The following is a 27,919-nucleotide window of genomic DNA, read 5'->3' as shown; positions in this document are numbered from 1 at the left end:
GGCAACAGGCTTTGCTTTGTATTATCCCAGGAAGGAATTCTTGCTAATAACTATCTGACTTCTCATTTGATCAAAGCCTATGTAGATGTGGTTTCTTCCAAACTGGAGATGGCATCAGAGGGGCGAAAGCTTCAAAAGGCATTAACATGAATTTCATGTTTTTGAACTGAAACCGTGAGCCTAAGTAATTATTTGTCATTGTGGGGTGCTGCATTACCATTTGAAATACGGCAACAACCTGGCCTCAAACTCATAATCCTTCTCTAGGATTTGAGTGCTGGGCTTATAAGTATGTGTCTCCATGCTGAATTTACCAGATGTATTTGTACTTTGGCTTCTTGGCAGCAAAACAAGGTATTATTAAAGAACCAAAACATTAGACCATAGTGAAAAATAGAAGACCTTTTGTGAATGTTTTTATGAAGCTCAGCCCAAAGCAATTTCTCTGAACTTCAAATATTTACTGTTGCAAAAGAGACCATATTACTATTATAAAAAAGATCAGAACCCGTTTCTAGGAGTTTTTGTTCACATTACTGGAACACACAAGTCTAATATTTTTCTGTTCTGCCTTTTGTTACTGGTTTGTCCAGGGTCCCCTAAAAGAGAAACAAAAAAACAACCCCCTCCCCCCAAAAAAACCAAAAAAGACACCAGTATAAGATAAATAAAAATTGCAGGGTTTAATGTGTACGTTTAACTTTCCACTAATTTTGCAAAAGAAGAGATGTAAATAATTCTGCTACATTGAGTAAGTATGCCTACTTCTTATGAAGATTTTAGAAGTCTGATGATTTGACAGAGTCAAAAAGAAAGCAACAGAAAATGTGTCAGCAACACATTTAGACTGATAAGACGCAGAAATATTCAATGCCTGTGTGGGTCTTTGCTTATATCCATACCCACCCACTTTAATGTAGAGCACTGATGAATTTCCTTCTCATCTGCCACAGCAGAAGTGAGCATCTTCGTTACCTCTGTTGAGTACATTCCCGCAAGAGTTCCTCAATAGAAAATGGGTAGTCATCCATTTTGTTATTCACTAAATAAACTGCAGTAGAATTTAACTCCCGTTTGGGGGTTTAATTATGTGGAATAATATGAATATTCTTCTGTGTTTTTCTTTACCTTTTGTCAAATGTATTCCTTATCCCTGACTTTGGCAGAAATCATAATAGAAATTAATAATAAATAAATAAATAAATAACGTGCAGAAAGATAACAAAAACAAATTGTGCATTTGGCAGAAATTATTCTTTAAGGTCTAAGTCTATTTAATGACTCTTAATAGAATTGAGAATTATTTCCGTATGTCAAGGTAGACGATTTCTTTCAAAAATGCCATACATTTATTGAAATTGTCAAAAAACAAACAAAGACTATTGGCAGTTTATCGACAGGTCTGTTGGGCACGAAATAATATTTTCTTCATTAGAAAATCATAGTAGACATCATAGGAGAATCGGGATGAAAAACTCATCAGACAGTGCTGCACCTAAATAAGACGACAGTGAGACGGAAATCCTGAAGAAATGAAAGACCATGCGGTAGTTTAAACAACGCGTTTACTTAGAGTCACTCTGCTACCTTGTAAGATTCTTTGGCTCACTTGTGCATATAAGTATCTGGCCTGGAATATTTAAAAAACGGAAGAGCGTAGGATTTAAATTCCGTGAAAGGATACGGTTTCAGACCTGTCTGCTTAGGACTGAGACAGGAGTGGTTTTTGAGGGGTTCCTTTTCCGTTGCGACTGAAGGTGGAGCCCTTGAGCCATGTCCCAGAGGTAGCCTCAGCGAGAGGCTTTACAAACAAGCGCTTGGAGTTCGCAAAAGGACATTTAGCAGGGAAGTGATGGTGGGGTGGTGGGAGTATCTTTCTCCTAACTCCCTCCTTGCCACCTTGCATAGCTTGTGGCGGGGACTGTGGAAATGGAGATTAACGGGATATGACCAACACAGCCATGAGCCCCGCTGAGGTTTGGAAATTGAGTTTTTTCTTTTCAGTGTCTTACAGTTTGGCCATTAGGCAGGATGAGAGGGGGAAGTATTGTTCTTTGAGTTCGCCCTTGGTCTCAAATCTCTACCCAGCCTCAGTTTCACCATTTGTGTAATGATTGGGAGCTATTGCTGTTTTCTGTTATGTTAGAGAATTCTGTGAATCTAAGGGATATTTAAAGAGTTTTCCGCCCAGATTAGCTTTGAAATGGGAAATACAAGAGGTAACAGACAAGAGTAGTCGACTCTGGCTCTGTACCCAGAAATTCACAAACGTTACCTCATTTTCCCTCCAATCAGAACTTCCTGAAGGTCATCCACATTAAGTAATGTATGCACATATTGAAGCAGAGAGCTGGATTTTGAACCCAGATCAACTAAACTCCAATTTGAGGCCATTTCCATTGTAATCAAAACTTTGCATACATTTGCAAGAGATAATACAGAAAGCAGATTTTTTCCCCCTTGAGGTAAATGCAGAGTCTGAATTAAAACCACATTGCATGAATTTAAATTACATTGGAATGTTATTTTTTGCCTATCAGTATGGCAGAAATGAACATGTTTGTTGCATAACCAACTTTTCCTAGGGAATCTTAATCTAATCACCTCGGATAGAAAAGCCAAGGACTTAACAAAAAAGTATTGTGTCCAAATGCAGTTTAGGAGAGCAGGGGCAGCTCTGGCAGTTACATAGGTAAAATTCCATCCCCTGGCAAGACTGACACTCATGGGGGCTGAGTTAGAGGAGTCCCCAGGGCATCTTGCAGGCAGCTACCCCACTGAAGCATTGCCCTCTGGAAGGAGTTATTGCCCAGATAGCCTCCAGGAGCGTGCTGTGAGTCTGGGTATTTTAGGAGCCTCATGGGCTTTACTTTTTCTCTCCAAGAGGGGACTTTCCAATGCAGGACAACAGCTGCACAGCATCGTCTTGACAAAACTGTTGCTGAAGAAGCACTGCTGGGCTGTGCGTGGGTTTCCTCTTGTTTTTCACATATTTCAGAAACTTTTCTGTATTATGTATACTATCATGTGCAAATATATCGGCCTTTATTATTATTATTACTTAATTATTATTATTATTTAATTTTTCCGAGATAGGGTTTCTCTGTGTAGCACTGACTGTCCTGGAACTGGCTCTGTAGACCAGGCTGTCCTTGAACTCAAAGAAATCTGCCCATCTCTGCCCTGAGTACTGGGATTATGTGCACCACTACTGTCAGGCTTGATTTTTCCTTCCTTCCTTCCTTCCTTCCTTCCTTCCTTCCTTCCTTCCTTCCTTCCTTCCTTCTTTTTTTCTTTGTTTGTTTGTTTGTTTCTTTTTTTAATCAACTTTTTCGGTTTTGGTATTGTGTCTCTCCCCAATTTGAAAGAACAGAAAGGTTTTTTAATTTTTTTAAATTCACACACACACACACACACACACACACACACACACACACACTCTCAGACAGACACCATAAACAGATACAACAAGTTGTATTATATATTTGGGCATGTGTGTGCGCGCACACACATAACAACAATAACTGGGGAAGAAGAGACTATCAATTTGAGAGTGTGGGAAAGACATGAAGGCATTAGAGAGAGGGGACCTAGGAAAGACTGGCGGAAGAAGACTTGGCAGGGGCTAGACAGAGGAACATTGCTCCACCAGTTGACCTGTACACATGCTTGTGGAAATTTTCTTATTGATGACTCCTGTGCAATGACCAGTGTGCTGTGGGATGTGCCATCCTGTGGAAGGTGGCCCTAGAGTGAATGAGAAAGAAATCTTAGCAAGCCACGAGGAGCAAATCAGTTAGCAGCATTTCTCTATGGTCTGCGCTCCAGTTTCTGACTGCAGGTTCCTTCTTTGAGTGCCTGCCCTGACTTCTTTCCATGATAAAGTATAAATTGTAAGCTAAATAAACCCTTTCCTCTCACCATTTCTATTGATCATTGTGCTTTATTATGGCAGGAGAAGATGGCTAAGGCATAGGCTTGTCCTAGACTCCTTGTTGAGGAAGCCATCCTTTCTTTACCGAATTAAGATGACCTTTACTATGTCCTAAGTTTCTACATGCATTTGGAATTATTTTCTTTCCATTTTCTCTGAATGGGAGGGGAAGCATGCTACTTTCATTATTGTTGTTTTATATTTTAATTCCTTTTAGATGCCATTTAGCATTCTTCTCATTTTAGATCATTTTCTTGGTCATTCTTTTGTTTAAAAATTAATTTTTAAGAATTCATTCATCAGAGTCTGGAGATATGGCTCTATGGGTAACAGTGTTTCTTGCACAAGCGTGAGGATCTGTGTTGAGGCTCCAACCCCCACAATGCCTACTGCTGCAGTTCAGTGCCCCTGCAACCCAGAGGGGCAGAGACAATAGGACTATTGATACTGGACTGATGGCCACAGTCTAACTCCAAGTCCAGTGACAGAAAGTGTCTTTTTTGATTTTTCAATAATAATTTTACTTATTCTTTAAAATCCTCTTAAGTTATTAGGATATGGGTAGAATACAGCCCGGTTATTTGCCAGAATATCATACCAATTATCCCTAATCCAATTCCCAGTTGTATCTATACTCCACTCTGAACCTGCCAGAACTGAGCCCCGACTGTCTGCACTTCTCTCTGCATTTTGGTCGTCCAAGCCTAGAAGAAAGGCCCATCAATCTCTGCTTACAGCATTTCAAGGTTTCTCTAGCCCGAAGTTCTAAATTCTTCCACATTCTTTTTACTGTCCAGTTGCAAAAGGTCTAAGAACCACATAGGCAGGTTTACCATAGCAACAGGCTCGATCATAGCAACAGACTCACTTCTGGTACCCTTTTGTACTAGTGACTTTATTCATCACTGTGAAAAGAAAACCTAGACAAAAGCAACAGAAGGGAAGAAACAGTTGTTTTGGATCAAAGTTTAAGAGTCCAGTCCATCATGAGAGGGACATCATGGTGTAGGGATGTGAAGTCAGCTGATCACATTTCATAAGCAGCCAGGAAACAAAGAGAGAAGAATGCAGCTCTCAGTTCCCTTTCTCCTTTTGATTCTCTGTTGGATGATAGTCAGATGCTCACATTTTGGGTGAGTCTTCCCCTCTTGGATTCCCTAGAACTTAACTCACGGGCAGACAAAAAGGCTTGTTTCCATGGCGATTCTACATCCCATCAAGCTAACTGTCAAGATGAACTGTCCCAGCTGAATTTGCAGTATTCTCTCCTATTTTTGTAGTCTAGGTAGTCATTCTTTGTGAGCAGTATCAGAATTATATTTTAAGTTTACATACATCTATTTTATATAATCTTTTCTGTTAATATACAAGGATATCATCTTCAAATTTTAAATGCTTTTACTGGTTTATTTGTACCAAATAAGACCTCCAGAATAATATAAAATTGGAAGTGTAGACAACTACCTGTTTTTGTTTTATGTAGTAGTTTTATAATGTTAAACCACATCTGTGTTACTGGAGTCTCACCAATAGGCTATTATTTTAATATTTTGCAGGATTAATTTAGCTAATGACTTTTTTAATCATAACAAATGAGTCTGTTTATAATTTTTCTTTTATTAAACTCTGATTTATTTTCATAACAAAATTACTATTGTCTCATAAAATGAGTTGTTAACTTCTGTTTCTGGATTGGAAATTGTTTACAATAAAAGAACGTATTTGCAATAAAACTGTTTACAATAAAAGAACCTTGAAGGTTTGGAAAAATATGTTCCTGAAACATGGTTGTTGCATAAATTTGTTGCATAATTCAATACTTTGACAATTAGTCTATTGCAAATTCTTAAGGATCGACGTAAGGCTTATAAAGCATGTTGTAAGAAAAAGTACATTTTATTAGAGATGTTTAGAATCATTTACTGAAATGGATTTACTTTTTGTTTGAATGTGGTGAGTTGTGATTATTGATTTTTAAATGTCAAGCTTACCTTGCTTACCTTGAATAAACCCTGTTTGCCAATATTGTACTGCTAACAGGTTGAGAATAATGTGACTTTTTAAAAGAGACTTTCACATAGTATTTTGAGGCAGGTGGGCTTGTACTTTTTGTCTTATTTTTTTCAAGTTTTGCTTTTGTAATTATGTAAATCTCACAACATAGTGAAAAATGCATTTACTCCTGCTGTTTTAAAGTTCATTTAAGACTCTGTGCAGCTTTCTCCTTTACTCTGCAATAGGCAGAATTGAACACTGTTTGCTTCCAAAGTTTGCGCTGATAGACAATGAATTTAATTTCGCTTTTCTAGGTAAGATCTCATTATGTAGCCTTGGCAGGCCTGGAATTCCCTATGTAGACCAGGCTAGCCTGAAAAGCACAGGCATCCTCCTGTCTCTGCCTTCTGAGTGCTGGGATTAAAGGCGTGTTCCTTCACATTTGGTGCTCAATTCTTTTATAAGAGTATTCATATTTTTCTTTTTCACACTCTTTTATTTATACATAGTTCTTTCCCTGGAATTTGCTTATTTAATAAATTTCAGTTATCATATTTTCTGCCAAAAGTCATTATTAACACTACTTTACAATTTATTATTGATGTCCATTTTTGTACAGATTTGGAAACTTCTAATAGAACACATATTTTCAGAAATTATTTTTATACTTATTTTTCATTGAAATAAACTGCTTTAATTTTAGTGTAGTTTTTCTTTTGGGAGGATGTTGAGACCAAATCTCACCATAGAGCCTAGGATGGATGTAACTCATAATCCTCCTGCTTCAGCCTCCCAATTACTGTGGGTAGAGTTGGGTACTATCATATCTGTCTTTTAGCACAATTCTTATTTATCAAAAGTATGCAAAAATTGTTAGAGTTCTCATCCGTCACTACTCTGTTTTTTTGTTGTTAGCAAATTAAAGTATTCTGATGGATTATTTCAGCATTAGTTCATCTTTATTGCCCACTCCTTACACTTTCCAGAACTTCACCCAGAAGTTCATCACTCTGTCCTTAGCCTCCTCGGACCTGTGACATTTTCAGTTATGACCTCCAAAACCTGAGGTCATGTTGGTGGTGGCTTCTACACTGGGTTTATTTTCCATCTCACAATTAGCATGTCCCCCAAATTATCTGTGATTAGTTGCATCACCTGGCTGAGATCTCACCTGTCAGGGTCTTCAATGTCAAGTTGCTTTTTCATATTTCCCCATACCTATATTCACTGGAAATAAGTCATTAACTGAATCCCATATTTAAGAGATGGGGCATTATTTTTATTGCAGGGAGAGGGGGCAATGCCTACCTAAACTATTTGGAATTCTCAATAGAGAATTTGTTTCTTTTTCTTTTTTTTTTTTTTTGCCAGGCTGTGACTGTTTATTAACTGACCAGATTACAAAAATACCATAGGCAATACCTTAGTTCATCCGTCTAATAAGCCTGTTTATCTGGTCTTCCCTGTTGCCAGCATCTCCACCTTCCACAAAATGAGTTGTCTTTTTCTTCATTCCACCTCGTGGAGAAGATAATTTGAAGGGCCACAGGAAGTTATTCGCTTCCTTGAAGCGTTTTCCAACTGTGTAGATCTCATGAATTAGATCCTCCATGCAGATGATGCCATATTTACCAAGAGATCGAGCAATCAAGGAATTATCTGTCAAGGCAATTCTCTTCTTATGAATTTTGCCATAGCCGCGTTTGTAGATGAGCTCATTTACTGACTTCAGATTGGGGTACCCCCATGCAATGTATGGTTCCACAATCCTCAGCATGTTAATTGAAGCCTTGTTGAGCTTATCAATAGAGAATTTGTTTCTTTGATGGGAAATTGTTTACTGAGTTATTCATCGGTCCTGTTTTTCTTTATTTTATAAACAATTTTGGGGGCTTGGGAGATGGCTCAGTGGTTAGGAGCTCCTGTTGCTCTTCCAGTGAATTTCAGTTTCATTCCCTGCACCCCTGTCAGGCTCCTCAAAACCACCAGCTTCAAGACATAAACTCTCTTCTGGCCACCGTGGGTGCATGCACATAACATATACATGCAATTAAGAATAAAAATAATAAATCTTGAAAATAAAAATATATGACTATTGGAGTAGTTTGAATACTAGTGGCCCCCATAGGCTTAGATATTTGCATGCTTGTTTCCAGTGGTGAAATATTCGGGGGGATTAAAGGGTGTGATCTTATTGGTGATGATAATGCACTAAGTCTCTGAAATTGTAAGCAAGCCCCCAGTTAAGTGCTTTCCTTTATGAGTTGCCTTGGTCATCACGTCTGTTCCCAGCAATAGAACACCGACTAAGACAATTATATTGCCATTGGGTAACATGGTCAAATGTTCTCTATTTGTGTATTATGGTTACAATGGTGGAAAGGAGTTCATGGACTATAAATATTTTTGAAAATGTTCTGTGAACATTTCAAATGATCATATATTACCTTTTTCTTATTATATGAAATTTATTGTTAATTAAATATTTCTTTTGACCTGGTGTGTTATCTTATTAATTGATTAGTTATTCATAAAGTATGTAATGTGTCAACACAAAAATATTTGTGATTTTTAAAAACTATTTTCACATTATCCTTTATATGTTTTCATTTTGTATTATTAGGAGCGTGTTTCTTCCTGCAAGCTTTTATATGCAGTGTAAATTCAGTGACTATGAAGCTCAAGTTTATTTAATAACTTCTGCCTTAAGTTCTACATTGTCTAATATTTTCTCTGCCAGTCATTCTTTCTTTTCTCAAATATCTGATGTTTAATTTCTTTTCCTAATTCACACATAAAGATGAAGCTGATTAATAAATGTCTATGGCTTATGTCCCCTTAGCAGTTTTGCTTGCTTATTTAAGCCCACTCCTTGTAACTAATCTGTCCAAGAATATAGATTATTTTCTCCTTGACTTGTATGAACGGGGGATAAGTAGTAATGTCCTCTACTTTTATCAACTTCATTTAGCCTGGGTAAATTGGCAAGCAATTAGTGTCCCAGCTACAGGGAAGCTGAGGCAGGAGAGTAGTGAATTTGAGTCCAGTCTGGTGAACATATGACCTTGTCATTCACACAGAAAAAAATGTCTCTGCTCTGAGAATAGAATGATTTATTAAAATAGTAACAATGAACAATGGAAAAGGCAAAACACTGGGAGGATGCTTTAAATAAATGAGCCATTACTCTTGTGAGGTAGCTACTATTATTTGACATTTTAGGTAATGAAATAGTTACAAAGAGTTGCTGCCACTTACTTAAGAAGTGTCAAAGCTGGGGGGCTATAAGTAGGAACACCACTGGTTATTCAGGCTGTGAAGACCATGCTCTGAGCCACTGTAACACTTGGTGACTGTTATTCAAAGAGAGAATAAAAAGTTCTTTTCAGTGTTGCATGTGTATGACATTATCTCAGTTCAGTTCCATCCCATTTCCAGGACTCACGCTGTTCAATTACTTCTCCTCTGTTTATTTCCCTAGTCTTGGCACTATCGTAAGACTTCCTGCTTTGCTTAGAGTAGAATTATTCAAATTCTCTACAGAAGTGAGCTGTTTTGGAGCTGTTCTGTCCACCCAGGAAGCAAGCCGTTACTCCCGTGCTACTAGAAGGGACAGCACAGGTTCAGAGCTGTTTCTCAGGATGTGTGACATGGGCGTATATTACAAGCAGCCTCCTTGCAGGCACTGGCCCAACCATTAGTTACTCTAGCATCGTCTCGGGTCATCTGCAGCTCACTCTCAGCTTAGGGTGTCTGTGTGCCATCATTGGGAAATGTGGCCTTGGAGTGTCCCCTCTTTTGTCTTTCTTGGATTGTGTTTTATTTCGGCAGGTATTCTATATTTCCCATTCTATGTGCTCTCCGCTTTTGAAAAAAACCACTCCAAAGTTTAGCTCCCTGATGGAATACGTTTCTGTTTTCTAGTAGTGGTCAGAGTTTCAACAGCATATGTTTGGGGGTTCAAGAAATAGTTTAGCAGTTCAAAGCTTGTACTCTTTTATTTTTTTTATTATCTACAAGACTTTTATTTATTTATTTGTTTGTTTATTAAAAATTTCCACCTCTTCCCCTCCTCCCATTTCCTTCCCACTTCCCCCACTCCCCTCCCTCTCCCTCTCCAGTCCTAAGAGCAGTCAGGGTTCCTTGCCCTGTGGGAAGTCCACGGTCCTCCCCACTCCATCCAGGTCTAGGAAGGTGAGCATCAAACAGACTAGGCTCCCACAAAGCCAGTCCATGCAGTAGAATCAAAACCCCGTGCCATTGTCCTTGGCTTCTCAGCCAGCCCTCATTGTCTTCCACATTTAGAGAGTCCGGCTTGATCACATGCTCCATCACTCCCAGTCTAGCTGGCCTTGGTGAGCTCCCATTAGATCAGTCCCACCATCACAGTGGGTGGGCGCACCCTTCGTGGTCCTGACTTCCTTGCTCATGTTCTCCCTCCTTCTGCTCCTCATTTGGACCTTGGGAGCTCAGTATTCTTCTTTCAAAGGACCCAAGGTCCAAGTTCAGTACCCAGTACTCTTGTTAGGTGGCTCACAACTGCCTGAAATCTAGGCATCCAATGATTGCTCCAGGAGCATTCAATGATTCTGACACCCCATGAATACCTGTACTTGTGTACTTGTATACACACACACACACACACAATAATAATAATAAACAAAAAGATCTTAAAAAACAAAAGTGCTTTTTATTTCAATAAGATTTTAGCAGGAAAAAGGGGCATGGATGTGTAATTGTTTTATCTTGCTCTGTCAGAACGTTAATGCATTTCCAACATTTTCGCATTATATATAATGAGTGCATAAAGAATTGATGTGGGCAGATAGTTCATCTGTCAAAGGCTGGGCTCACAATCAAAATGTCAAGAAATGGTATAGAAAGTGAACCTTGTCTTTTCTAGAACTATTCAGAAAATATTCTTCTTATCTAATATTTAGGAATGGAAGAAGTGATTCTTGCAAAAGTTATTATCATAAATCACTTGGATTACCTGAAGAGGAACTTCATAGGCAAATTTTGTGTATACACTGCTTTTTATTTGGTTCTGAAAATTCTGTCTTAGTCTTCCTCTTCTTTAAGAATACCTTCCATATTAGTTTCTTTTCTCAGTGCTGTGAAAACTCATGGACAGAAAGTCACTTGAGGGAAAAAAAAACAGATGTATTTTGTCTTACAACTTAAGAACAGAAATAGTCCAACCTAGCTGGTCAGTGTGGCGTGGTGGGTGAGCGAGGCTGTGGTCACATTACATGCACACTCAGGGAGCAGTGAGAGGTGAATATATGAATGTTGGCTCTCATGTTCCATTTTTTTTCTACTTCTTCATTCTGGTCACCCAATCCTTGGGATGATGCCTTAGGGTATGTCATGCCCCTATAGCTAAACCTCTCTGGGAACATCATCACAGGTACACTCAGAGGTATTTCTCCTAGTTAATCCCCATTCCATTCAACCTGACAATGAGTACCACACCTTCTTCACCTCCTTCTGCTTTGCTCTTTCCTTTCCTTGGCTACTACAGAAGGTCAGAAGTTTAGCTGTTCCTGGGATCAGACTTTTTCTATATAGTTTTTTGGTTGATGTAAACACATCGTTTATCTGAAGATTAGTTGACAAATTTTTGTGTGTATGTGTTTTTGTATGTGTGCATACATGTATATGTGTATGTGTATGCCTGTGTATGTGTGTGTGTGTGTGTGTGTGTGCCCGTGTATGTCTGTGTGTGCATTTGGAAGCCAGAGCTTGATGTGGGGTGTCTTCCTCATTTTCACAGAATCTCTCATTGAATTTTGAGCTCACCAATGGTGGTAGAAAGTGCCACCAGTCCCAGGGAGTCTCCTGTTTTATCTCTTTAGCATTGGAATTACAGGGATGAGCCACTGTGTCCAGCCTTTTTGTCCATTTATTTATTTATTTGACATTTTTTAAATTGAGTTTTTGGGGACTTTGCATCATTCACCCAAATCCCACTCATTTGTCAGTTTCTATGTATTCTCCCTTCACCCTTGTTGTGTACCGCAACAAGATAAAAATATTAAATAAACAATATCCCCTAACCCAAAATAACAACAACAACAAAAGCAAAACAAAAGAGGGCAAACAAACAAATAAACCAAAAAAAACCCACTTCACTCCTCTGTCTTTCCGAAATCTGTATCACATCTTTGTTCATCTTAGTGGCATTGGGAGGTATGGTCATTCAGTAGACCCTTTTGTCCAGACAGCTTTACTTGCAAATATTTGTTGTACATTGAGTTGTTAGTTAGGTTCAAGGCTTCTGGTATACCACAATACTGACTCCTCACCAAAACCCCTCTCAGAGTTTCCTGCTGTGTCTTGAGTCATGGAGATCATATGATTATGACACTGCAGGACCAGTCTCTTCATGGTCTCCACCATGTCATAGATGGGGTAGATGCTGGGGAGTGACAGCTCACAGGTCTGGGTGTGTGCCTGGGTAGAAGCTGAGTTGGTTATTCTGGGAAGCTGGGAACACCCTTTTCGGACAAGGGGCATAGCCAGCTCTCCCATGTCCATGGTGAGAGATGGGACCAACTTTCCCAAGGCATCACAGCTCTCCTTTGAGGGGCAGGGTCAGCTCTCCCAGGGCCAATGGGAGAGGAGTGGAGCTGGCTCAGCATGTCCCCAGACTTCAACACACTTGGTTGACCACAGGGTCCCCTGCGTTCATACGGATTGTGGACATCAACACAGACCTCAGCTGGAGCAGGACCACAGACCCATGGTCCTCAGCAGCAGCCCAGGTGTCACCATGATCCTGGCTAACAGTGCAGGCCACTCAGATTTCCATTTTTAATATTATCTTTTGCCTAGTTATAATGGCACTACCTGCCACTATTGTGTGGGCTGATTCCAGATGTGCTATTATAGGAGCATTGGTAATATCTGGAGCATCTGTATGTAGGCTATGAGACCGTGTCACAGACAATTCCATACTGCGTCTTGATTTTAAGGCATCTTCATGTGAGGATATTGGGTGTTAATGAAGCTTTGAACATTTATTCAATGTGCACAGGGCCATGGTTGCATTATTCCTGACATGGGCAGAAGCTAACAGCTCTGTTTTTGAATTGCCGTGCAGCAGTGGAGACTTTTAAGGATGCGATGTGAGCACAGTCGGTATTGCTTTAGCTCTGCACAAAAATATTGTAGTGCACTCGACTTCACTGCAAAGGCACCTGGTGGGAAACACCAGTGCTTCTATTTTCTATTGTCAAGGAACTTGATGTCAGGAAGTAAAATGATCCCAGTAACATATCCTGAAAAACGTGGGTACAGAATTTGGTCTATTTAAGAAGTTGCTATAAGACTTTAAGGTGCTAGCTTGTACCAACTTGTACTTTTTCTTCTTACCATGATGGGGTATGCATCATCGTGAAACATACTTTTATCTGAACTCTGACATTGTGCAGCAACAGATAATGTTAATATTTGGGATGATATTTTTTCAATATGCACTTGTGTCTACACATAAGTATCTACATACTTTTCTAAAACTATTATTCTAATATATAATATGAGCTTTTTACAATGTCATACTAATGATCACAGTTCTCTTATGAACACATGTACTGTGATTCAACTGGTTACAGAATAGTAAATAATGATACTATGAGACTTACATCCTTTTGCACAAAGCAGTTCAGGCTGCATCAATCTTCAAATTCTTGTACCTGAACATAAGTGAAATATGATTGTCAAAAATACGTCTGAATTTGATGGCCATTAAAGGGAGAGAAACTTACTTTGTTCAGAGTGGGGTGTGATTGTATTTGATGCAGGCAGGGTCCTAAGTGACTAGTAGGTATCTAGGTACAGTTTTCAAGGAAAGTCGTATGTGCATAGTACAAGAAGACGAAAGCCCTAGGCTGTCAAGCACATCATTAGAAGAGGGTTGTGTGCATAGCACATACTAAGTGGAGCTCCAGGTTGCTTAACTATTCCTATGCTTGTCTGACTCATTATGATAGGTACTGTGAATCCTATCTCAACTTCAAGCTGGAGGAAGACTTCTCTCTGTAGCTGTCACTGATAGAACTCAGAGTTGCAAAGATAAAAAAATCTGCTACTATGTCATTTTATTTCTTTAACCACCTTATTTTGCGTCACTTGAATCTTCAGTTTCCGTAACTGTAAAATGGATATCAACAGAATTGTTGGGAAAGTTAAATATAAAATACAAGGTTCTCGATAGTGCCAGAAACTAGAAATTACTCATCAAACATTGTCACCATCTAATTGCTAGAATAACTAATCTTCTAAATTTAATTATATGCTTCTAGGTCATAAGGTGACATGTCACAGCAGGAGTTGTCTGAAGATTTTGCCTATGTAGTAATTGAGATTGCAATTATTTTTTAAGATGAATGTTTTTATTTTTAATTATGTATATTTGTGTGTATCTGTGTGTGAGTATGTGTATTTGAGTGCAAGTAACCATAGGAACCAGAAGAGGTCACTGAATTCCCTGGAACTGGAGTTATAGGCAGTTGTGAGCTATTTAACTTAGTGCTAGGAACTGAATCTGGGTTCCATGTAAGAGCAGTACCCATTTAACCATCAAACCATCTCTCCAGCCCAAGGATTATGATTCTTTAGGCATAGACTCTTCCTCTTTTGCCTTCCCCTTCTCTCTATTCTCCCACCCTCCCCTTTCCCTTCTTTCCTTTCTTCTCCCCTCCTCCTCACTCCTCCTCACTCTTTCCTTCCCTCCTATCCATGACACCATGCCTGGCTAGAGGTATCAGCTTCATAACTGGATATGAGACACCATCATAATAAATATTTGAGTTATATGGGACAGTGTCTCACTTCTAAAAATACTAGAAGCTTGATTTTGTGTTTATGAAATCTTGCCATCTTTCATTTTAAACTATATTTGGCACTCCTTGTCATGTATTTAGTCAAAGGGCATAATACTTGCAGTTTAAAAATTAAGAAAACTATATCAGAACTTCATGTCCCTAGTTATTTTTCTGCTGAGTTATGAGAGAGACTACCTACCTAAAAGTTAATTCTTTAAAAAATAATTTTTATGTATCTTCCTTGTTTCTATGGTTTGTAATAGAGAAGTGCAGATGTTAATCCCATTGCCTGTCACAATCCTCTTGATTCAATGTGTATCATTTTTGAATCATTGTGCATGGAGTCCCATCATTCTTATGTGGTGCGGGAGAATTGTCTATATTCTGTCAATCATGTATTTTAATAAAACGCTGATTGGCCAGGCAGGAAGTATAGGCGGGTCAACCAGACAGGAAGTAGAGGCAGGGCAATGAGAATAGGAGAAGGCTAGGGAGGATGAAGCTGCCTCTGCCACTCCTGCGCAGACCACTGAAGCAGCAACATGTGAGCTGACAACTGAAAAAGGTACCAAGCCACATGGCTAACATAGACAAGAATTATGGGTTACCGTAAGATGTAAGAATTAGTTAATAAGAAGACTGAGCTAATGGGCCAATCAGTTATAATCTTATGGAGTCCTGTGTATAATTTCCTTTGGGGCTTGCGGGCTGTGGGGTACTGGGCGGGACAGAAACCCCAACAAGCCGGCCTTCATGTAACACTTGCTTCCTGAACCACAGCAGAAGTATTTAAGAGTTCCCTCCCAGTCTTTCAAGACTGGTTGAAACAGTGGAAGAGATGGGCATCTGTGCACATTACCAGTGGTAGCAGGGAAGACTTTATTTCTTCTGCTTTGGAAAAGAAGCATGAGATACAAGACGCTGTCTGTTTTGAGAAGTCTAAGCTAGGTAGTAGGAGACAGAATGTCTAATTAACTCCCTTCTCTCACCCTCCCTTCTACTAGTGCTGCAAATAAGGATGCCTAGAGCTGTAGAGACACGGCACAGGTTGGAGACAGATGATACACTGTCAGAGGTTAGAAGCTGTCTGTCTATAAGTTGTGTATATAAGTGCACATGTATGTATGCATAAGCACTCACATTTGAGAAAAAACAACATCTGAGGGACCATTTTATTTTTATTTAATTTTTATAAGGTCTCATTTACCCTAAGCGGGTCTGGAACTCACAGTGTGGCCAATAATGACTCTGAACTTCTAATTTTCCTTCCTGAATCCACTTTGTACCACCATGCATGCAATCAACTACTTACTTTCAACACTTTCCATTTTATGTTTCTGCAAACAAAAACAGGGAGAAGACATTATCTTGCACCTTTTATTGTAACAACTTTGACATAATAAGTTAGGGTCTTATTTTATCTCACGGGACCCTTGCTCTGGGGTGGAGGTAGGGGCTGGCTACTTGAGTGCCCCAGGCACCAGGTGATTAACATTTTACAAGCACTTTCAGGAATTTTTACAGATGTAAAGGGAAAGAAGTACATATTTTCCTTTTGCATATGAGATTCATATGCAAATGAACATGGTTATATTGTTTTCCAAGTTGCTGTTTTCCACTTTGCAACATAATTGATGTCTTTCCTATGTCATCCTATGTTAATGAATGCGCTCTCTCTACAGACTTTACAGCTCTCCACAGTATGGATTTACTGTAATTAATTTAGCTGCCTTCTTATTTAGTGCTGTGATATCTTTGCAAGTGTCTTCGAACATTCATCTAGAGTTTAATAAACATTTACTAGACATAGAATTACTGTTTTAGAATGTACACATATTTAAAAGTTAAACCCCCCACAGAGTACATAATTTGTCCTCCCACTAAGAGATATTTTCCTGTTATTTTAAAAATTTCTCCCCAGATTCACATATTATGCTAAGTTCTAGGAGTAAAAGTAGTGTTTCATTTTGTCTTAATTTGTTTTCCTTGAAGAGTAAGTGTGATTGAACCGCTCTCCATCAGCCTCTTTTAGACACACAGTCCAGGCCTCCGATCAGGTAGCTTTGTAAACATTACCCAAAGGGCTCTTTCCCCAACACTCCTCGCATCTTGGCATCTCTGGTGTGATGCTTGGGATGCTTGGGATTGCCAAGGAAACCATGATAGAGGCTTTGGGAGTACTGGCTTAAAGTAAGTTTAACTGTAGCACCAAGCTCAGGGATTGCCATGCAAGCACTAGACTGTTCACCCGAGGCCCTCATCATGCAAGTTCAATAGAAGCAATAGAATAACAGTCTATGGCACAGTCCTTGGCTATTTTGTTGTACTGCTGGGGAAGATGGGGTTCTCACTGCGGGTTCTTAGTCTTGTTAACAAAACGATTAAAAAAAAAGACTCTGCAAAAAAATAAAAAAGCTGCAGGGCATTTATTTATTTATTTATTTATTTATTTATTTATTTATTTCAGCCCAACTGTTTTCCGTTACTCTTCTCTCAGTTCCTCCCCCACCCACTCCTCTTCCTCTGTTTCTTTAAAGAAAAGGTCAGGCCTCCCATGCATATCAACCAGCCATGGTATATCAAGTTGCAGTGGGACTAGGCACCCCATCATCTGTTATGGCTGAGTGAAGCAAGCCAGTAGGAGGAAGGGATGTTAACGGCAGGCAGCAGAGTCGGAGACATCCCTTACTCCCACTGTTAGGAGTCCCACAAACTACACAATGGTCACATATAAGCAGAGGGCCTAGCTAGGTCACTTACACGCAGGCTCTCTGGTTGTCAGTTTAGTGAGCCCCTATGAGGCCAGGCTTGTTGATTCTGTGGGCTTTCTTGTGGTGTCATTGACCTCTCTGGCTCCTACAATTCTTCCTCCCCCCTCTTTCATAGAGTTCTCTGAAGTTGGCCTAATGTTGGGCTGTAGGTCTCTGCATCTGTTTCCAGGATATGGCTTTTAGAGTTGGAGAAAAAAAAAAACCCAAAAATCAGGGCAGGAAAACTGTTTATCTTGGTAGTTGCCAGAAGGAGAGAGATGGAGAAGAGGAGGAGAGAAATCTAGGCACTGCGAATTAGGGTAGCGTGGTCAGCAATGGGGGTCAGCAAGTGACATGGCAGCAAGCTTTTACCCAGAGGCAGGCAAGTAGCTTCAGAGAAGGAATGAGGAAGCCGAAGAGCCAGAGAAAACACAATTGGGTGTTGGCCAGTATCTGAAAGAAAAAGAATTTTAAAAGAAATTGTTACTTTTTTGGGGGTGGGGAGATAAGACTCAGAAAAACACCAAGACTTAACAGAGTTGCAGGGTCCAAGTTCTGTAAGCAACTGTATGAAGGGTGGTAAGCATTCTGAGAAAGAAAAAGAAGCACATTATTTAATGAAAGGTATAATTATTCTTCCCATCCCTTCAACATAGCTTTAGGTTAATCAGCTTTCCTGGAGGTGATCTTTTGGCCAGGAGACTGACAGACCCACCAGGATTGACTCCTAAGGGAGGAGACAATGGAAAGCAATGTTCTAATCATCAGAGCAGATCTTGTTTTCACTAAGGGCTAGAAGTAGATTCCATTAGGGAGGTGATCATCCTCAAGGGTCTGGAAGCCTTCTGTAACATTTCCCTGTCAAGGTGTTAGGACGCTCAAATTATTTGGAAGATGGGGTAAATTTGGGGACTATATAAGACCTATTTTTTATCATGAAAATTCTGAGATCCAGTTCCAAAGATGTTCACTGGAAAAGAAAGGGTCAGTGTTTGGACAGGAGATTCAGTGAGAAGCTCACACGTAGACCAGAACACTCTTCTCCCATTGTTGGCCTCAGCAAAGCCATTCCTGAAACTGTGGTTTTCAGGGTCCCCGGCTCAATCTATATAGGAGCTTGTTTCTCCTGTCTACATAATTTGGCTGTGGAATGAATGATGCCCCCTTTCTTTTCTGCTGGATTTCGCTTTTGGAAAATGATTCATCAGTCTGATTTCATCTTAATACCATCAGGTGTAGGTGTTTTGGACTACCTGATTTATAACACTTGGAAATGTAGATCAAATGTATTTAACATCTTAGCCTTGAATTCGATCAGCCGTCAACTTCTACGGAAGGGATGCATCCAGCTGTCTATTGTATTAGCTATCCTTTACACTGGTGGCTCTATTTCCTGAGGCTTTAGTTTGTATTGGGTTGAGAAAAGCTTATAGCCGGAGATGAAAAAAAATGTCAATTTTCAGAGGCATGGGCAATAAAAATGTGATTGGTTATCTGTATGGTTGGAGAGAGGTACGAAGAAGATTGAAGTGGTACTCATGTGTCGTCGCCCGGATCTGGCACATGTGCTGTGATTGTGGCTTTAAAATTTAGCACTGTTTTCCATGAAGTTGAGCTAACCTGACTCGTTTATATTCTCTGCGCGCTTCTTGTTTCACTCTTTCATCAGATCCGACTCTTAAAATTCACCACACGGCTTCCACAAACCAGGACAAGTTCTGAACCGTTACCGCCTTTGCTAAATTTAGAGAGTCCACATTTTCTCTTACTTTCCTCTGATACATACATTATGTCTTATCATCTCCCACACACTTTTCCTCTTTCAAAGACATTCCCAAGTTCACTATTATATGTTTGGAAAGTGAGCTAATTTTCAGGTAATAAAATTCTGGTATTCTCCACGCTTCAGGAGAAAGACAAAGAATAATAATATTGGAAAACCTCATAGGATCATTTCCCCCACATCTTTCTAAAATTCCCAGATACATAATTATTGCTTGCTGTGGACTCTCTAGAATCATCTATATTTTAAAATTATATAGGTTGGAAGTAATATTATTTGCTGAATGTAGGACAGAATTAAACAAGTCTTTGTAAGTTATTCTAAAATTCATAATCTATTCTGTGAAAGGTAAAGAATTTGATGATTAAGCTTGTACAAAAGTATTTTTCTATATAAATATTTTATACTGGAATTTTTCCTATGATTTATGGTTTTGAGAAATATAGTAGTCTTAGTTAAAATACAAGATCTCTACTTCCCTGCTCCCATATCCACCCTTCCTTCATCCTAACCATCCCATTCCCCCAAGCTCTCCCCAATCCTCCGCTTCTCCCTTCTCCCTCCCCATCTCCCTTTACACCCACTTACCTTAATTAAGGGAGCCATTTTAGGGTTGGCAAGAGACTTTACTCTTGAAGGGTTTCCAGGTCCAAGGAGATGTCCCAGCTTGTTCCTTGGGCAGCAGTGGAGAGGGTGCCTGAACTGGCCTTGTCCCATAGACACACTGATGAATATCTTTCATATCACCATAGAACCTTCATCTGGTGATGGATGGAGATAGAGATAGAGACCAACACTGGAGCACTGGACTTAGCTCCCAAGGTCCAAATGAGGAGCAGAAGGAGGGAGAACATGAGCAAGGAAGTTAGGTCTGTGAGGGGTGTGTCCACCCACTGAGATGGTGGGACTGATCTAATGGGCGAACTCACCCCGGCCAGCTGGACTGGGACTGATGGAGCATGTGATCAAACCGGACTCTCTGAATGTGGCTGTCAATGAGGGCTGACTGAGAAGCCAAGGACAATGGCACTGGGTTTTGATTCTACTACAGGGACTGGCTTTGTGGGAGCCTAGTTTGTTTAGATGTTCACCTTCCTAGACCTGGATGGAGCGGGGAGGACCTTGGACTTCCCATGGGGCAGGGAACCCTGACTGCTCTTAGGACTGGAGAGGGAGGAGGAGGGGGAGTGGTGGGAGTGAAAGGGAAATGGGAGGTTGGGAGGAGGTGGAAATTTTTAATAAAATATTAAAATACAAGATCTCCTGAGAAAATTGGGAACATGGGGACCTTGGGGGAGGGTTGAAGGAGAGGGGAGAGGCTGGGAGGGGAGCAGAGAAAAATGTAGATCTCAATAAAAATCAATTAAAAAAAGATGGAGAATGTAAGATGGAGTTGAGTACTGAGAGGAAAAATAAAGGCTAATGAGAAGGAAAAAAAAATCTACTGATTTGGGAATTTCTGAGCTTTTAGGATAAACACGCATGAATCTTATGATAGTCTTTGTAGTACATCTACTCTGGTCAAATGAAATTGTTTACTTCAGAAGTTATTGCAAAAGAAAACTAAAAAGAGCCCGAAGAGGTGGCTCAGTCTCTAAATTGCTTCCTATGCAAGCATAAGTTAGATTCTCCAAACTACACAAAATCTGGGTGTAAACTTGCAATCCAAGTGATGGGGAAGCAGGATAGACTCATACGAATCACTGGCAAATGCCAAAGGCATACTCATTCTGTCCTGCGTAATTAAGAGCTTATTAGAATAAGAAAGATTTTTTGTTTTTTTTTTTAAAGAGAAGTAAATTATTCTTCCAAAGGTCATAAGATTACTGAATGATTGATAAATCTTGCTTGAGAGATACTCTCCCAGCTAGGAGACTTTATGTAGTTTATCTTATTCATTCTGATTTTACTGAAGTCATACTATGTGTATGTTACTAGGTACCCAGTTTGGGGTAGCTGTGCTAAAGTGTTTCTCTTAGTGTATGGTAAAAAAAATCAGTAAAGCATGTTGCTTTAAATATAAGATGTAAAGCTTAAGGATAGGAGGATATGGAGGGACATTCATGTAAGCAATAAGTGAGGGCATAGAGAGGAACAGGAAGTAGTTACTAAGGTATGGGAGACTCAGTACTAACTGCTAGTTACAGTGTGACCTGCCTCATTAGCTAAGGACTTGACTTCCAATAGTAGATGTTATGTGTGTCCAGTGCCAGTTCTCATCTCTCCCCCATTTTACTATGGTATAACTTGAAGGTGGAAAGCAATGTTCTGTGGGTTATAATTCCTCCCTTGTGCCACAGTACTTTTCCATGTGTGTGTGTTTGAGCCAATTATCACAAGAATTCCTCTGCACAGGCAGTAGCTTACACACAAACTTTCTAGTCCATCTGAACAGGAAACCATGAGAGAAGTTTTTTTCTTTTAGATTTTCCTCTCACTATTTTCCTCTTTTTTCTTTCTTTCTCTCTCTCTCTCTTTCTTTCTTTCTTTTCTTTCTTTCTTTCTTTCTTTCTTTCTTCCTATCTTAACAATTGGTTAAGTGATATGTTTACTCTTGTAATTATCTCTTTAAACAGGTTATTTTAAAAATTTAGGTAAGGCCTAGCTAGGACAGAAGCAGAAAAGTTTATGATTAGATTGCTGTTGTTGATAAAGTTTTATTGGAACATAGCCATACTCACAGTTTACCTGTTGTCTGTTACTGCTGCTTCGCTAAAATAGCAGAGTAGTGTCATTGTCACAGAGACACTTTAGCCCTCAAAACCCAATATATGTTTTATTACCTGAAAAAAAAATGACCCTTTCATCTACGGTAGTAACATAATGGTTTCCAAAATCCCAATTAAGACAAAAAATTTAAAAAAGAGATTTTCTAGAAAGGATCATTTTGCTCTTTTATTAATTTTGAATATGAGAAACAACAGCTCAAGGATCTTGCCTTGGAACTCTGAAGGACGGTCACCCTCAGACTGCATCTGATACTTCAAAGGCAAAGCGGGGAGAGAAAAAGGAACCAGCTTCTCGATCCTGGAACTGAGCTAGTGAGCTAAACCAACCCTGAAGGAGACCTCTCCTCTAGACTTGATAATTGAGTCAATTGCCACTCTGTGGGTTTTAAAATAGTCATCTGACTTAGGCTGTCTAGCAACTTCAACAACTCCGCCCTGTTTCCAGTCGTCACCTCTGCAGTGTTCAGAGCTCCTCTAGTGTGTAACTAGTTCTGCTGTTCCCATTTTAGAGTGCGGGAAACCAAGACGTAGAAGGATACACAATTTGAAACATGTTAGTAGTATGGTGTACAGGCACGGGCATTTGCACCCACATGCACATGTGTGCACACACACAAATAAAAATGAATCCGTACAAACATAAAGAAAGATAATACAGCAGTGCTCGTGCCTGCATTACAGCAAGCTCTGGCAGCTGGAGGAGGGATGGCTGAAGATGACGTAGTGGCAGGACTGGAAGTGTGGCAGTATTCGTGGGCTGGAGACTCATACGTTCTGGTCACCATTTCACACCTAACAAGGACAGGGACTGTGGAAAGGAAGCAGCTTCTCATACTGCGTTTATATATGTGGGCTCCTTCACTGCAACGCCTCCACTGGATCAAATCCTGCTGGCAGAAAAGAGCCGAGGTGGTTATGGAAACCTGAGAATCCTCAAACGATATTAATATTCACAGACATATGGCACCTGCACTCTCTTAAAAACAACAGAACATCAGCAGTGGCATCAGCAACAGAAACAACCAGAATAATTTGTAGCTTGTCTCCGGAGAAGTGCGGTGCTGCATATATTATTTTTTTGAAAATCATCAGTCACAAATTAACTAATTGCTGCAATCCTTAAACCTGTCTTTCCCTCTAGTTTGTCATTATTTGCTAATGTCAAAACAAGTAAAATAAATGTACTGGATTTCCTTCCATTGCTTCTTGTAAATCTTTCTTTTTCGACAAATATTATCTGAATCTGACTGCACACTACCCAGACCCCTACTCTGAACAGTACTACAGTACAGGCCTGAAAAAGATGCTGCTGCTTGTGGAGAAAGAGAGAGAGAGAGAGAGAGAGAGAGAGAGAGAGAGAGAGAGAGAGTTCTGGTGTCCTACGGTGAAAGGCAATGATGACCAAATTCTGAGGATCCCTATAATCCAAGTCAATACATACATGCTAAGACCCTGGCACTGCCTTGGGCCAGGTGGCTGATCGCAATAACCAGGCTTGAGGGCCAGAATGGGGAGCAAGATACTACATAGTGTGGAACAAGGCACGAAATGTACCATAGTGATTTGTTGCAGACTCAGTATTAGAACAGGTCATTGAGACTCAGAACCTTGTCAAAAATGAACCCCATATAATATCAGAACATATAACCAGGGCCTCTAAATTGGCCTAAGATTTGGCAGAGACTTGAAAATTTGTCAGACACATTTGTATTCTGGCTACTTGATTTCTAGTCTTAGAGTGGCCTTGAGTATACCCACCGTTTTCCTGAGACTATGCAATGCCTCATGGCTGTGAGAATCAGATGTTCTAGTTCCAGCCTAGGTGGGTGGTCAAACGACTCTCTCTATTACCTATCCCCAACTCTGCGTACAGCTACTTTAAGACCAGTGTTCACAGATAGGGTTCTAGAATTACTTTGTCAGCAGACAGAACACCAGCTGCCATGCTCATCCAAGACAGTGTATTTGTAGTGTTAGACCCCAGCTCTGGGATGCTAATTCCTCAGGAGGGTTGCCCCATGGAACCACTCACCAGTCCAGTTGATGCAAAAGCAAGAGGAAGTTTATTCTCGTTTGCGCAAATGGGCTCCTCGGCCAGGTGAGGGAGAGAAGCCCCGACTAGCTCTTACAGACTACTTTTAAAGGCCATAAAATACATATTCAGGGAGGGGGGTACAGTGGGTTGTTTGTCAAATGCATGGATTGGCTCATTTTAAGGGCATTTACTATGATTGGTTATGTCAAAGGCAGGACGGACGGTTGCTGGGTCAGGCGAAGGACAGGGAAGCACCCGCAGGCAGTTGGAAAACATCTAACGTTCTAGTCAACAGGCAGGGTGGAGTCATGACTAGTTCACAAAAACTTGTTTTTTGTAGTTTGCAAAAACATGTTTCCTTCACTAGGAGACTTAGGATCAGCCTAGATGCAAGGATATTTTTTTGATCATCACTACCTCGATATTGGACAATACATTCCAAGCATAGGACCGAATTTGCTGAAATGAAGACAGAGCATGTACGCATAATATTTTTCACAATAATACAGTACTGGGCTTATGAAACCAGATACTGGGAATATTTCATCAGCCCCCATTATCAGGCTAGCCTGTGGCTGGAATTCCTGGAATAGCCCCATTCCCAAGAAAAGAAATGCAGCCCCAGCTTATCAGCCTTCTTTGTAGCATCACTGATGGTAGGCTGAAGGGTTCTTGGACCCTGAGTCCATCTTAGCAGTATGTGCCTGGAGAGGTGTGTATCTTGGGTCTACCCCAGTATCACACTAGATTGCGAACTAAGAGCTCTGGTGACAAAGCTTGATGGCATTTTTCAACACATGGGAAACATAAGGAGTTTCAGGCTAACCATTAGGGTGACTCTGCCCAGAGGCAAGCAGAGTTTTGATATGTATGACCACAGGCTGGTGCCTCTAGACAGGCTGCTGGAGTTACTACTCCCTCCTTAATCAGAGTTTTGTGGAGCTCATCTCCTCTGTTAAAGAATTCTTATTCTTTTTAAATTGTACACAAGCAATGTATTTGAGAAAAATTTGGCTTTGGATTGACATCTAATACTGGCAGAGTAATATGACATTATTAGCAAATGCTCAGCAAATCTGGAATTCAGTACCATCCTAGATTAAAACAGTGAAAGTGACTACAGAATCACAGAACGTGAGTAGCCTGCCAAGAATCTTGGGAAATACAGGGCCAAAGAAGCCAGATTAAGAAGACTAGAAAAAAAACCCCACCAAATCCTTTCAAACCTAGATAATATTGCACAGAAATAAGCATCAAAAACTTTCAGGTGATCATAACCTCACATAATAATTTAAAATAAGTTTCTAAAACCAAATCAGGCAGTAATTTTCATGAGAAAGCTTTTAGATAGTGAATTTTAAAATGCACTTGCAAGCAAGCTCAGTGAGGTTGAAGAAAGTGCAGACAGACTTTCAACACTCTAAACAAACTTAGCAAAGAGATTAAGCAATTAAAAAGAAACCAAACAGAAATCCCTGAGCTGAGAAATGCATCAGATGACATTGAAAAGGCATCAATTACAAGGTAGTTCAAACAAAAGAATCAGTGAGCTCAAAGACAGGCTATTTAAAACTACACAGTTGGAGGACAATGAAGAGAAAAAGAAGGGAATAAAGAAAGCTTGCAAAAACTTGGGGGCTAGGTTAATAGAGGAAATGCAGGGGTTATTGGAGTTCAAGAAGGACGTGCAAGTTCCAAAGAAATGGAAAGCTCAGAGTAAATAATCAAAAACTTTCTAAACTCCGAGAAGTACACAACACATAAGAAAATCAAAGGTTACCATACAAATTAATTAAACAAATTCTACCTTAAGTCATCTTGTAACTAACATCTCAAATTTAAGTCTTAAGGCCCCAAGTGATAAACAACAAAGAACAAATAAAGGGGTCCAAATTGACTTGACAGCAGGCTTCTCGGCAGAGTGGTGTCTGCCTCACACCCAAGGAAAACCAAGCCAAAGACAATGCCATGGTCAAGGCCAAGGGCAACCCTGAACTTAACCTTGTCATTGGAGAAATTGCACCCAGCAAAACAACCCTTAATAAATGGAAGAGCTGTAAAGACATCCTTGGACAAACAAAATGGGAAAGAATACATTGTCATCGAGTTGTTCCACAAGAAAGCTTAAGGAAATTCTTTAAACTCAAAGTGCCATTAATGAGTAAGAGGATAACATTGAAAAGCTCCCTGTCCAAAGCAATTACCCTGAAAGTTGACAGGGCTTCAGTATCATAAGCATGGCACAGAAAATATTCATTCTGAAGACTAAATATCATAGTAAAGTAGGAATATTAGTAAATTAAAAAATAAGCAATATGGAAAGTTTTAAAATATCCAAAATTCAAACTAGGGGAAGAAGTACATGTTGTTTTATTGTATGATATTTTATCTCATGATTTTTTTGTTTCTATTCCTATCTAATAGTGTTTAGTTATTATAATCCGAAGATCTTTTTATAAACCTTGAGGTAATAAAAAGAAAATAAATCTATTATAAATAAATCAAACAATAAAAAAGAATTCAGAACAGTGCTATAGGAAAGCATCACAGATGAAGATTATATAGCAAAAGGAGAAAAAGAGAGAAAGGAGTTACAGATTATACAGTGCCTGTAGTAAACCCTTATAGATTAATAATTACTTTAAATATAAATGAATTGCATTTTTCAATTAAATTAAAAGATTCCATGAGTCTAAAACAAACTTAATATATATGTTGCTTGTAAGAAACTCATTCATATCTAAGGTACACATAGACTATAGAGGTAAGAATAAAATATTATATTCCATGCAAATAATCCAAAGGAAAGAAGGAATGACCATATTCATGTTCGACAAAAGTATACTTTGATTTAAAAGCAGTGAAGGGAGAGGAAAGACGGTCATTCATTATGATAAAAGAGTCAATTCAGCAAAGAGAAATAATACAAACTACATACACCCGATGTTGTAGCATCCAGTAACATAAAGAAAATCCAACAGACTTAAAGGGAAAGAGAGACTCTACAGTACAATAATAGTCGGAGACTTTAATAAAGTACTTTCAGCAGTGGGTACATGATCCAGACTCCCCCTGCCCCCAAAATCCACAAAACCAGAAGAGTTAAGTGGCAGACCAGAGAAAATGGACACAACAGACAACATTGCATCTAGCAGTACTTAGTGTTCTCATCAACATATGGGAAAATCTTGTTTTTCTATTCTTTCTTTTCTTAAAATTAGATTTTTTTCTCATACAATATATCCTGATTATAGTTTCTTCTCCCTCTTCTTCTCCCAGTTCTTCTCTACCTCCCCTCCTTTCTGGATCTATTTACTTTCTGTCTCTCATTAGAAAAGAACAGGATTCTAAGAGATAACAACAAAATGTAACAAAATAAAATACATAATCAGCTAAAACAAGACCGTCACATCAAAGTTGGACAAGGCAAACCAACAAAAGAAAATGAGCCTCAAGGGAAAGCACTAGAATTAGAGACCCGAGTATTCACACACACAAGAGTACCATAAAACTATGGAAATGAAGTCGGGCGGTGGTGGTGCACGCCTTTAATCCCAGCACTTGGGAGGCAGAGGCGGGCAGATCTTTGTGAGTTCGAGGCCAGCCTGGTCTACAAGAGCTAGCTCCAGGACAGGCACCAAAGCTACAGAGAAACCCTGTCTTGAAAAAAAAAAAACTATGGAAATGAAAGCTATAATATATACAACCTGGTGCCTACCCTCATTGGTCCTGAGTTTGCTGCTTAAGTCTCTGTGATTTCATATGACCTTTGTTCCATTGATTTGTAGGGCCTTGTTCTCCTGGTATCTTCCATTCTTTCTGGCTTCAATACATTTTTTTTTTTGCCTCTTCTTCTCTGGGGTTC

General features: G+C 39.6%; 1 protein-coding gene across 1 annotated transcript; it reads right to left on the bottom strand.

Annotated features, from left to right (window-relative positions):
* Nucleotides 1–7,352: 7,352 nt before the first annotated feature.
* LOC148121010 (large ribosomal subunit protein uL30) lies at nt 7,353–7,706 on the bottom strand. Its single transcript, XM_087909592.1, has one exon. It carries the CDS (start codon nt 7,704–7,706, stop codon nt 7,353–7,355), a length of 354 nt encoding a protein of 117 aa, XP_087765718.1.
* Nucleotides 7,707–27,919: the final 20,213 nt, after the last annotated feature.

Source organism: Myodes glareolus, chromosome 9 (assembly GCF_982192425.1).
Source record: "Myodes glareolus chromosome 9, mMyoGla1.1, whole genome shotgun sequence".
NCBI classification, from domain to species: Eukaryota; Metazoa; Chordata; class Mammalia; order Rodentia; family Cricetidae; genus Myodes; species Myodes glareolus.
Note: the sequence above shows the minus strand (reverse complement) of the source record. Positions and strands in the feature narration are given on the sequence as shown.

Bases quoted from the DNA above. Each gene is read 5' to 3' on its own strand.
- LOC148121010 (XM_087909592.1), bottom strand. From the start codon at position 7,706: ATGCTGAGGATTGTGGAACCATACATTGCATGGGGGTACCCCAATCTG.